Genomic DNA, 12,668 nt, shown 5'->3' with positions numbered 1-12,668 from the left:
CAAAGTGATGATGAAAATGTAAGAGGGAGAAAAGCACTGTCTGATTAACTTTTGTTCAGTTGGGTTCTTTTAATATGTTTTACCCATCACTGCTGTGAAACACATACTTGCAAAATTAGGCAGTGGAAGCAAAGAATGCCAACTCAGCACTGTCTTATGTAGCAGACTGGTATTTAACCACCTCAAAAAAGAATAAATTACTGTAGTTACGATCAGAAATAGATGCATGGAGGAAACCAAAACAAACAAGGACTACTAGGGGACAGAGCAATGGTAAAACAACCATTTTTGAGTGTTCCAACATCAGTCATTCTCTGCAGAGCCACCAGGGTAAGAGAGTGGAAACTGATACTCACAGAACTTCACCAGGAGGTATTTGGTTTCCTTCAATGCTCTGTCAAAGTTGCTCGTTTTCAGCAAGAGGACATGGTTCTCCTTTTTTATTTTGGGGAGCTTGGTTTTCTTTAGCTTTGCTTCATTTGGGCTTATGCTGTCTGCTGCCAGGAAGCCTGTGAGAAACAACAACACAAGAAGGAAAAATGGATGTGCCTTCATCTTGTCCAGCCTTTATCCAGATACTGAGAAAGAAAGAAGTAAAGGAGCATTAAGCAGTAGGGTTTGCTGCTCAAATGTCTGCAGCTGTATCAGCCAAGCCAAGAGGCTGATAAGGTTGATAACAGCCTACCACCAGTGGAGCCAACTGTACCTTTCCATGGGAAGATTAAATTCATTAAGTACTTAACTACCCCATCCCTATTAGTGCTTGGGGTGAGGGAGAAGTTGGGTTTGCTGCTTCTGCAAATAAACAAACCAGGGAGAAGGTGAAAGAACACAGGAGGAAACACTTGCCTACAGAAGCACCAGTGGATCCAGAGTGCACTGCTGAAATTAGACATCTTTCTCTTGTCAGGGCTGCAGACAAAGCAGCAGGTCAGGTACCTGGGACACCATTTGAGGGCTGCTCCTCTGCCTAATGTTTGCTTGTCTCTTGCACTGATGGATCTTTTAATTGTGGACCTGACTGAGAGTATGCTGAGGTCAGAAAAACTCTCATTCCTTTGCACAGGGAATTTTAATGTCTGTAACTCTTTGATGTCTTGCCTGTGAGGCTCCCCTCTATACTCGGGTGCCAAGCTGTAGCTCAAGTACAATACTACTTCCTGGGTTAAACCAGAAGATTTTGCCATTGATTTTCAGTGGTAACACAATTTTCTGTGCAGTGAACTGAAGGGACTAAATGTGCCAATTCATTTTTAGGATAGCTATCAACTATGCATGTGAACTGTGAGGCCTCTCTAGACAGTCTTTTCAGAGCACTAAAAAAAATAATCTTACAGAAATATTGAGATTCTAGAATTCCTTCAATTTACTAAGGAATTATTATATCTGTAATTGCAGTCCATAGTTGTAGCAGAAACACCTTTGACCCTTAAACTGTGCTGAAATTTGTGAACTTTACCCCCAAAGCTGTAGCTGGTAGAGGAGACCAAATATTCTAGTCGTCGTTTCAGTGGCAAGAAGGACAGAGCTGACTTGAAAACACGTGGGTCTGGATTAGTAGAACCAAGAATAAATTCCTTCAATAATGATTCTTCTTCTTGAGGAGCAGCAGGTGATGCTTTGCACCTCGTGCCTTTAGCAGACTTTTTATCCAGGAGGGCACCACTACAAAGGAATGTTCATAATGGGGGTTGATGTGGCAGCCTCCATTTTCTGTGGGTGAAGGATCTTGGGGGCCACATTGCTGCAATTTAGTCTGTTTTCATGCCTGCTCTGAGTGGGGCTGGGTTTCCAGCAAACTCTTTTCTATCAGTCTCAAAAACTTTGTGTAGTAACACACCTTGAAATGTGTTCTATTAGTGCACACTGTGCCTACCGAAATCAGGAGTTGTGTATTCAGGCTGCTTGCAAGATAAGATCACACATAAATACAGATTCAACAATCAGGTACTAAAGGAGAAAAAGAAGCAGAAAGATAAGAGTCTCCCATTTGACTTTGTGGCCTCTTTCTCTTCATAACAGCCGCCTTTCCAATGATGTCTTTCAAGCAACAAACTAGTAAGGTTGAAAAGCATTTCTCAGAAGTACAAGTTCAAACTAACAAGGCCTGTTTGAGCTGAGCCAGCAGTGTTTAATCTCAGAACATAGCCTAAGGCTCCCAGAACAAAGGTAGGATTGCAAAACCGTTTGCTGAGAGCTGGTTTTCCCCTGTGTGCCACTAAAACAAATAACCATCAACTTAAATCCCTCCTGGAAACCTCTTGCCAGGAAATAGGCTCCATCCTGAAAAGGGCTTCTAACCTCTATGTCCTGAAAGGAAACTGCAGAAAAAGGAGGACCTTCCAACAGTCCATCCTACCAGGACAGATTTGCAATGAGGAAAGGAGTGGGATTTAGTGGAACGGTACTTGTGGAGAACGATGTTTTGTTTTAGACCTGGAACAGATAAGGTCACATTCTGTGCATTTCTTCATCAGTGCCAGCTAGTCTTGACTTTCTTTTTGTGCTTGGTAGTTTAGAGCTATGGAAAATCTGCCCTCTGCAGAAGTCACAGTCCAGTCACCAGGAAACACTGAATTCAGGAGAAATAATTTTCTAGGGCCTTCTGCTTAGTTATCACTCACACCCTGTCAAATATGTGGTCAAGAGCCACTGAGATGTGCCTCACATGTGCACCTTCTGTTTCAATTTCTCTGGTTCGCCTCACAAATACAGTGATTTCAGAGTGATGCCAGTTACTGGTTTTTATTGGCATTGAACACTGGAAGCTCTTACTACACCTACACTTGGCAATAAATAAAGCAAAGGTGAAAGTACCTGTGTAGTATCCCTGTGAGACAGGTATGTACTGCTGGCTATTGAATCAGGACAAGATCATGGCAAAAAAAAAAAAAAGTCTAAAAGCAGAGCTGATTTCGTTGAATTGGGGAAAATTTCCCTTAGATATATGGGTACATCCTTAAGGACTTCATTACACTCAAAACAAGTTTATCTGATGATTCAGCACCTGTGAGTGAAAATCCAGTCTTCTTGACTTTCAGGGTAGGGCTTTAAATACCTGTAGCATTATCCATTTGGTCTCTTCCACATGTACCTGTATGTTGTGAAGGAAAGACTTGGGAAAACTGGAAATGTTGGCACTTTCTTTGCAAGTTTCTTTTACAACACGTATCTTTTCCCAAGCTGCACACTTCAGCTGAAGTGCAAAGCAAATGGAAGTCTTTGGCAACCCATTTATTCAAGCTGGTTTGCAGTAATCCATTCAGGATCACAAAGTAGACAGCATCCAATAACCGTCTGTTTTTAAATGTATTTTCTTTCATTCCAGGTGACCGATTCCTTAGGTGTGCACCTGATTCCGTCCCCTCACCATCTGATAAAACACCACTTATCATGAGAACATTTATTAAATCTTGGATTCCTCAGTGTTTGTGGATTCTCAGGTCACCTTCCAGAACATTCCATGGAAACAACAGGCTTCTTACGTCTCAGATAATTTCCTATTATGAATCTATAAACCAGGGCAAAAAGGAACTGCCAGAATATTTCAACTTTGCAAGTGATGTCTTAGATGAGTGGGCACGACTGGAAAAGGTAGTATTTGTCTTTTAGTTTCCAGACATTGGGTTGTAGTTTAAGCCCAGCTCAGAACCACTACTCAGTCAACTCAGAACCACAGAACCCCTGAATCTGACATGCACACATAGACACACATGCAGTGTGATGGAGAGGAGAATCAGGAGGGAAAAAAAAGGTAAAACCCATGGGTTGAGGAAATAACAGTTTAAGAATTGAAGTATTATAATAATAATCATCATAATAATATTAGTAACAGTAGTTGTAGCTCACTGCTCACTGATTGATGCCCAGCCCATCCCCAAACACCTGCCTACAAACCTCCCCCCAGGTTATAAGCTGAGCAGCAGTTCCTGTGGTGTGGAATATCGTTTAGGGCAGTTCAGGTCAGCTGTCCTGTCTAGGAACCCTCCCAGCTTCTCGTGCACCTCTTTGTTGGCAGGGTGTAGGAAACTGGAGAGTCCCTGACTTACAGTAAGCGCTGCTTAGCAGCAACTGAAACATCAGTGTGTTATCCCCACTTTAGCAGGACTTAGTAAGAAAATTGACTCTATTCCAGGCAAAACGAGGACACAGTGGAATAAATTTCAGATGATACAAATCAGTTTTCCTCATGGGTACTGGACAGTATAAGCTGCAGAGTGGAAAGCACAATTTTATTTTGTTTGTCAGAAATACAGGTGCCACCTTAAGAGAGTGATTGCCAGGGATGATTTGCTTAATTAGGACTTATTTTGTATTGAAGGGAAACCTTTTAAGGCTTGTCTTATTTCAATATCTTCTCACATGTTGTAGGATGGAAGAAAACCAGCAAATCCAGCCTTTTGGTGGGTCAGTGGTGAGGGAGAGGAGGTGAAGTTGAGCTTTGAGGAGCTGGGCTCTCTGTCCAGAAAGGCAGCCAATGTACTTTCTGAAGTCTGTGGTTTGCAGAGAGGAGACAGAGTTGTAGCAGTTCTGCCTCGTGTTCCTGAGTGGTGGCTCCTGAATGTGGCCTGCATGCGAGCAGGTGAGTGACTCCCTGACTTGTTGGGTGCAACGAGAAAGCAAAGAGAGGGTACAAGCCATGACTTAGCTTAGGGTGAAGAAAATGCAAACAGCAATATTCACTTGTGACCTCTACAACTGAGCTTTTGCCTAGAAGGAGAATTGGCAGCCCTCACACAGGAACCACAGGGCCAGACATGGTCCAGTGAAACAGCATCCTCAGGGGAAGCCAGGGCAGGCTGAATGGCTGCAGCCCTTGACCACATCCATTGTAAGGCAGCTGAGTTTATAATGGAATCATTTACATGTTTAGAGTCATTAATAATTCAGTATATCTATTCTGCTCTGCTTTCCAACTGCTAAACATCCGTGATGGATAAAATCTGCATCAACAGAGAGACAATCAAGTATTTTTGGGAAATGCTGACATTTCTCAATTGATTCTTGCTTTTTTCCTAGGAATTGTTCTGATTCCAGGAACGTCCCAACTAACAGCGAAAGATATCTTATACCGACTCCAGGCTTCCAAGGCCAAGTGCTTTGTTACTGATGATGAACGGGCACCTGCAGTGGAATCTGTCCTGGCAGGCAGCCAGTTCCTGAAAAGTAAACTCATTGTAGGCAAAGGGAGCAGGGATGGGTGGCTGAACTTCAAAAAACTCCTTGTGTGAGTATCCAGCTCTTTTGCCATTATGCCTGTGAGATGAAGGGAGCTGTACCAGTCAGGTGACAATGATGAGTTTTGGGGGAATTTTCAAAATACAAATGAGATACATTTTTTCATCCTTCTGTCAGCTCCCTCTTTTTTGATTACACTGGTATGGGTTCATCCAATCCAGGTTTTTGGAGCTTAGCTCATGTCCTTCAGCTTCACTTAGCAGCCTGCCAGCTTTTAGAAGCTCTCTGTTTCTACTGTGATTGCCAGACAAGCACACAGAGCTGTAAACAATTGTTATGAGCTTATCTGCTAGGGCCCATTCCAACTGCTCTTGATCAAATGGGAAAATACCCATTGCCAGCTCTTCACGCTCAGTTTTTTCTTCCGTTTACTCTGAGGATCTGAATTATCGATCAGTCTCTTGAACATAATTGATACACCATTAGTAATAAGACCAATGTACTTGGCATAATAGCCTTAGTCATTGATTTCAGGTTGCGGTTGTCATTTGGTTGTGTGAGGCAGATACTGATTTCTGGCTGCTGTTCCATACTCAGCACCTGAAGTGCCCTTGCTAAAACAGTTGCAGACAAAGTCACTGAATATTCTGTAGGTGCTCATCTCTTAAAAGTTATGGCATACACGCAATACTTGTTACAAGCAAAATGTGTTCTCTAACTGTTCTGACCTGTTACCATTCATTCAGTGAGATCATTCAGTTTGGGGCAATGTTCCTGTTGAACTCCTAAACAATAAAAAAGCTGTTTCCCTGGTGGAAAACTGCCTGACTGGAATATACCATTTCTTCTGAAGGGCTGCATCTGCTGACCATCAATGTGTCAAGACAAGGAGTCAAGACACAATGCTGATCTATTTTACCAGTGGAACTACAGGCCTCCCAAAAATGGTGTTGCAGTCCCACAGCAGTTATGGCATTGGATTTGCAATCTCTGGCAGGTATTACCTTGCAGTTCCTCCCTGGGTCTTGTTTAAGTGACGTGACACCATGAAATTGAATATGTGGCCACAAAAATCCTGTAAATGTAGGCAATTCATGACTGTACAATCTTGCATCCTCCTCATCTTGAAAGTTAAAGGATGCCTTTCCCAAAGCATTCTGAGTTGGAAGCTGGTGATCAAGGGTCCAGAGAAGTAACTTGTTTCCTGGAGAAATGAGCTGTGACTTAGCTGATGTCTCAACTGCCCCAGGTGGGGAAAGCCTACTCCAAATGATCTGTTTGGGTTCTGCTCTAGTTCCAGATTCTGCAACCCAAGACAAAGATGTTTTGGACTGCTAACCAGAAAAAGAAATGCTCGAAATATTAAGCAGGAAGGAATGAAGGGAAATAAGAGAGTACTTAAGACTCTTCAACTTTCTCAAAATTTCTACAGAGCTCCACTTGCTGACACCAAATCTTCTAATGGAAACCTCCTCCTGTGACCTGAGTCTCTCACATTCTCTGCAGCATTACTTTCATCTCTGCTTTTTCATCAGGTATTGGATGAACTTGACTCCTTCAGATGTAATGTGGAATACCTCTGATACTGGCTGGGTAAAAGCAGCTTGGAGCAGTATTTTTGCACCATGGATCTGTGGATCCTGTGTCTTTGTGCACTATATGCCACAGTTTAAACCAGAAGTTATTGCAGAGGTAAGCTTAACATTTTCTACTGTGATGTTTATTTCCATTTTACATAAATGAAGGAAACAAACTGGGCCCCAGTTCATGGGTGCCACTGCTCAGTAGCAGCAGGGACAGTACTTCCCACATCCCATGGAATCACCCCTCCATCTGGCATCCATTAAGCCCAGGGAACAAGTGTTTTCCCTCCTGGTTAGTCCATGTGTCATGGCTCGAGTGTAGAGGACAACTGGAGAAAGATGCAGGATATAAAGATCTTGGGATCACTACTGTGTTGTCCAATACTGAACCTAAATCTCACTTCAGGTATGGACTTTCAGCTGCTTTGGGGTCAGGCTGAGTATGGGCCAGTAATCAGAGTATGGCACAAACCTGAAATAAGGCTCTGTTTTCCTGAATTTTCAGTGAGTTGCCAGAGCACCTATTCCTTCCCTAAGGCACTTTAAACCAATCAGCCGATTGACTCCCCTAAACATTGGTCTCTTCTGTTAATCACCTGCACATTCACAAGGTCAGACCCACCGTTTCACTTTCTCTTCAGCACAATAACTGCCTATTTTTCTAGACTCTCTCAAGATACCCCATCACCACCTTCTGCACGGCTCCCACCGCCTTCCGCATGCTGGTCCAACATGATATGAGCAGGTACAGCAGGGAGGGCAGGGAGGCTGGGCTATAATGCTGGGACAGCTCTCAATGGTTAGTTCCTTAGGTTCCTTCATTCTCTTTTTCTGTTAAAGGCAATCTAACTAGTACAACTTGCTCTCAGTAAAAAAAAGGCCCTCAGTTTTGAAATGTGAGAATAATTGGTCACACCTTAGGCTACTTGGGCTTCAGGACTGGGTCTTTGAATAGACAGAACAGAGGAAACAAGGGAGGTTTCTTTAAGTTGTCACTTTCTCTGAGCTTACGGTTCACAGTTCAACATAAGTCAATGTTTTAGGCAGCATTGGATCAGGGAGTTACTGGTGCACCGTGGAGTTGTTCTCACGTGGTTGAGAATGGAGGGAGCAGTTAGAGGAGTTTCACATGCTGAGAGTTACTTGGCAGCTGTTCCCACGAGTTTGTCACTGTAAAATACCCAGCTTCTGAGAAGTGTGCAAGGAGTTTTCACATCTTTGGTAAGGTACTTATTCTTGTCACATCCTGACAAAAGCCAACCCAGGTTTAGCAGAGTTCAGCCTCTGTGTACCTATTCACCCTTCCTTTTGCTCTAAAAAATTCTCTGATCTTGGATGTTGGCATATAACTCAGCTTTCCACACACATCTGATGTGCTTGTTCAGATTTCGCCTTTTATATCAGCTCTCCCAAGGAAACACTTTTGCTCATGCATTTTCCAGCAGAAAAACCTACTTCTAGTGATACAGAGATAAACCACATCATCTTTAGTGACCACTCAAGCAATCTAGGAGTCTAGTCCAGGTGTGCATTTAAGGATAATGATCGTAATTTCCAAAGGAGCTTGTGAAATTTTAGGTGTACTTCCTTGGAAATCTGAGAGAGGCTGTTTTCTTAAGTCTATTTACTGCTTTTTTCAAGAGTTAAGAGAATTATTTCATTTGCTCTTCTTCTCAAGCTACAAGTTCCCGAGTCTGAAGCACTGTGTAACTGGAGGGGAAGCACTCAATCCTGAAGTGTTGGCGAAGTGGAAAATCCAGACAGGGGTCGATATCCATGAAGGTTATGGCCAGAGTGAAACAGTACGTTTGCAATAAATGTAATTACTGGTAGAAAAACCCTTCACCATCTTTACTTCAAAAGCAAAACTAAAATAGATTATTTGCTCAGGGTACCAATTTGTCCTGTCTGAGGTTTAAATTAAAAATATTAAAGCAGCTCACATCCCAGACTCTGATGTTCTCAAGAACCACAGTGCTTTGGTCCTGATTCGGCCGTTGTCATAACAAAGTCACAAAGAGGAGTCCGTCTAATGCAAACAATACTAAAATTTACAAGATGTTGCAACCATTTTAAAAATTAAAATCTATTCTGCAGGTGACAATCTGTGCCAATACAAAAGGAATGAAAATTAAACCTGGCTCTTTGGGAAAACCTCTTCCCCCTTATGATGTGAAGGTACGTGGATATATGGCAGCTGTGGGTAGAACAGTAAGGCAGTGCTGTCTCCATCCCTTCAGTGCTCTGCACTGAGCTGCAGCAGATGTTCCACTGAGCTGATCAAATCACTCCTGCTGTGTCTGTCGTTGCTGCAGATTGTAGACGACCATGGGGCTGTTGTGCCTGCAGGAAAAGAGGGCACCATTGCTATCCGAGTGCATCCCACACGACCCTTCTGTATGTTCTCCGAGTACTTGGTGAGCCTGACTCTGCTGAGAGGCTGGGAGGGACCCAGGGCAAAGTTCTGCCAGGAGCAGAATTCCATGCAGAATCCTCAGAAGGTCTCACTGGGTTGCTTGAGGACTTTGAGCCTGATCAGTGCATAGTTCCAGAAACAGACTAACTGACAAAGTTTCCCTTCAAAATGCCACAGGAACCTGGGGATACCTTGTTCCAGATATGTACCAGGCAGTTGCCAGGCGCTTCATGTTCAGAGCATTCCTCTTTTCCCTCTATTCCATTTTCATCTCCAGTTAAACATTATTGAAGAAGGCCCATAAATTATTCTTCTTCTATTCTTATACATCCGAATCTCAGGGTGGCTTTTCAAGGCACAGCTATTTTATTCCCTCCTACCACTGTCAGAGGTACCCCCATTCCAGCAGGCACTGCAGTCAGAGAAACCTTTGTACAAGTTCCTGTCACACACTACATGTGCACAAGATCAACAGCACAAACATAAGCTACAGCACAAACCCCTCACATGTAAATGATCATATGTCTCTGAGGTAGTGGCACACTTAATCAAACTCCACTATTCAAATGGGGGTGATTTACCCACTGAAAGAACCAGATTAAGAAAACACACCAGAAGAAGAACCATTTTGGTTCAGGCCAAAGGTCCATCTAAGCAACTGTTCATTGTGGTGGAGCTGAGGTGCAGGACATTCTTAAGAAAACAGCAGAATCAGGCAAACCTAAAGATATTCTCCCCTGTATTGGAACTGTCATATTCAATAGGCTTTGGGTAATGTACATATGTTTTTAATCCTCTTCCGAACAACATAGTATTTGTATAGTAGTAGCATTCTCATACAACAACTTGCACAAAGTAATTTCTCACTTTGTCATAAAAATCTTTAGGTTCAACACTGTTATTGCAGGTTTTCAGTACGTCTTCTCCTGTGAGAGCATTTTTCCTGTGTAACCAAAAGCTTACATTGGATATATAGGTCCTAAAGGTCAGATAATGTTTTTCCTGCAGGTCACCTCATTTGTGTTTTGGTCCTGACAGTTAAGAGGAAAAAGTTTCCTTTGTCTGGAAGTTATTTTGGCAACCCCTGCAATGATAAATCATTTCTCTGAACAGAGTGGGTTACATATTTTAGCCATTTCCTGTGGTGATGGGCATTTCGATAGAGCATGGTCTTTTCTCTCTAGAACAGAAATGGCTACAAAAAAATGATTTTGTCCACATGTCATATGTTTCCAAAACAAAGCTGCTAACGTGCCTTTGTTACGTGAAGATAGAAAACAATATTGAACACACTCATTCTGAGAACAACTTAAAGAATTATTTTTATCATTTTTAGCATCACTGCAAAGTAAATGCATTACAATTCACTAACAATAAGATGCTTTTTTGGAAATGTTTGATTGTTGCCAGGATAATCCAGAGAAAACTGCTGCCACTGTGCGGGGAGATTTTTATCTCACTGGGGACAGAGGCACTATGGATGAAGAGGGATATGTCTGGTTTGTTGGAAGAGATGATGATATCATTAATTCTGCTGGGTAAGGCATTTCCTTTTAGATCTGCCTCTTGAAGTGCAGCCTGGAAAGAGCCATGGGCTGGTCCATGTGCTGGGGCTGAGCTGTCCTTGTGCTCCCCTAGGTATCGTATTGGCCCATTTGAAGTGGAGAGTGCACTGATAGAGCACCCAGCAGTCGCAGAGGCAGCTGTTGTCAGCAGCCCCGACCCAGTGCGAGGGGAGGTAAAACAAAATAGCAAAAAGATGTAAAAGAAATATCCTTTATTTTAAACTTCAGTCTCCCTATATGTACTAGGCTTCCTTGGAATTCAGTGTTGCAGGCTTTTGAAATTAGGTGGGCTAACGTTTTGAAAATCCGTATCTTGACAGATCTTACAATTTCTAAATTATTTATTTGCTAGGTTTTATGTGGGGAAAAATTGTTTTTTCAGACTGATCATGTGATCTTTTTGTCTAAGCAATGAATTTTTGATTATTTCTTGTTTTGTCACTTAGTGCACCGTAGCAATGATATCTAGGGTGTTTAATTTTTGTTTTATACTCTCCAACTTTGCTACATTTCTTTTCAGCTTTAATAGGATATAGTGTTAAGGGGAAAAACAGCTTAAAATAAGGAAAAAAATCCTCAATGAATCCTTGACCACACAGCATTCTGTAATAAACAGCTAATGAAAAGGGAATTAAAGAAAAAGATCACATTTTGGCATTCTGGATTTTGACAGATGCTTTTCACAACAAATGCATTCCCTCATTGCCAGCTCTGGAAGTTAATGCAATCCCTTCATTTTTGTGGCGCAGGTGGTCAAAGCCTTCATTGTTGTAACTCCTGCTTTTGAATCACACGATCGAGAAAAATTAACTCTTGAACTTCAACAACATGTCAAGAAGGCAACTGCACCTTACAAGTATCCAAGGAAGGTAAGAACAGCCCAAAAAGACAGGTTCTCTAATTGTACCAGAAATCGAGCAATTTTTGTCTGCCTCGGCTCTTTTTCAACAGCATTCTGACAAATACTCCAACCAGAGTTAGATGAAATAAAAGTAGATGAGAGGGTCTGTTGCAGCTGCAGCCTTGGGTTGGCTGTGTGTGCTACAAAGTACCCAAAGGGAAGCAATGGCCATGAGATTTTACCTTATGAGGGCCCAGTCCTTCTTTCATGGCGTACTGGGGTTTTCACAGCAGCTCAAATGGGAGAGGCATTCCATTCTAACCAGTTGTACCTTGAACTCTCCTCTGACACACAGCCCAATCAAAACAAGAGTTCCTGCTGGCATCAGTGGGTTGCAATCCATCTCTTTTCACTACAAAAGACACCAGTAACCCTTGAAAGCTGAAGCGCTCAGCTCCTAGAGATCGTGGTACATCTTGCTTCAAGTACTGTCTGTGCAGCAGCTACAAGATGTAGTAAGGAATTTTACCATTCCAGCCCTGGTTGTGCAGCTTCCCATCTGTTTATCCACAGCTACCACATGCTAAAAGTGTTTTCACAATCTTTTGTTGCACCTGGGAAATTAACCATGAGTTATTTGGCTACAGGGAGCATTTTTGCCTTTCAGGTGGAATTTGTTCAGGATCTGCCAAAAACAGTTTCTGGGAAAATCCAGAGAAAGGTTCTAAAGAACAAAGAGTGGGCAAGAGTATGACAGCAGCAAGAGTGATCTGGAAAACGAGGAGAGAAATTCTCCATCATGTGTACCAGCCATTACACATGACACAGAGCAGGTTGTCATGACCCAGAGCAGAACGAGAGCATCATGAAAAACAAATTGTGGAAGAAAAAGGAGAAAACATTCTTGAGGATATGTGGTATTGGAACCACTTTTGCCATCAACCTACACATTTTCAGAAGAAAGGAAGTGCAAGTAATTTAAAGTGTGGAATGGGAGAGAGAAAGACTCAGTTGCATACAGAGGTCCAATTTGTTTTACTGCAATTTGTATAAACAGCTTTGTTAAAAAAAAAAAAAAAAAAAAA

General features: G+C 42.3%; 2 protein-coding genes across 3 annotated transcripts in view; one reads left to right on the top strand and one right to left on the bottom strand.

Moving 5' to 3' along the window:
- PDILT (protein disulfide isomerase like, testis expressed) overlaps positions 1 to 1,033 on the bottom strand; it is a gene marked incomplete at its 3' end in the record, with an annotated part of 23,904 nt that extends 22,871 nt beyond the window's left edge. The window contains exon 1 of the mRNA XM_083872334.1: positions 357 to 1,033. Within this exon, the coding sequence (XP_083728460.1) occupies positions 357 to 555 (199 nt within the window). The 5' untranslated portion in view covers positions 556 to 1,033. The remainder of the gene's footprint in view (positions 1 to 356) is intronic.
- LOC310915455 (acyl-coenzyme A synthetase ACSM4, mitochondrial-like) overlaps positions 1 to 12,668 on the top strand; it is a 15,323-nt gene extending 2,655 nt beyond the window's left edge. Inside the window, exons 2-14 of one of the 2 annotated variants that reach the window (XM_083872333.1) lie at positions 3,329 to 3,594; positions 4,372 to 4,582; positions 5,038 to 5,227; positions 6,032 to 6,175; positions 6,714 to 6,870; positions 7,427 to 7,506; positions 8,440 to 8,563; positions 8,859 to 8,939; positions 9,077 to 9,178; positions 10,588 to 10,715; positions 10,816 to 10,915; positions 11,492 to 11,611; positions 12,251 to 12,668. In XM_083872333.1, coding sequence (XP_083728459.1) covers positions 3,394 to 3,594; positions 4,372 to 4,582; positions 5,038 to 5,227; positions 6,032 to 6,175; positions 6,714 to 6,870; positions 7,427 to 7,506; positions 8,440 to 8,563; positions 8,859 to 8,939; positions 9,077 to 9,178; positions 10,588 to 10,715; positions 10,816 to 10,915; positions 11,492 to 11,611; positions 12,251 to 12,337 — 1,725 coding nt within the window. In that variant the 5' untranslated portion in view covers positions 3,329 to 3,393 and the 3' untranslated portion in view covers positions 12,338 to 12,668. Of the gene's footprint in view, positions 1 to 3,328; positions 3,595 to 4,371; positions 4,583 to 5,019; positions 5,228 to 6,031; positions 6,176 to 6,713; positions 6,871 to 7,426; positions 7,507 to 8,439; positions 8,564 to 8,858; positions 8,940 to 9,076; positions 9,179 to 10,587; positions 10,716 to 10,815; positions 10,916 to 11,491; positions 11,612 to 12,250 lie in introns of both variants that reach the window. The other variant, XM_083872332.1, reaches the window with a different exon arrangement.

This window comes from Zosterops lateralis (assembly GCF_965231275.1).
Source record: "Zosterops lateralis genome assembly, chromosome: 15".
NCBI lineage: Eukaryota > Metazoa > Chordata > Aves > Passeriformes > Zosteropidae > Zosterops > Zosterops lateralis.
This window is presented reverse-complemented; position numbering and strand designations above follow the sequence as displayed.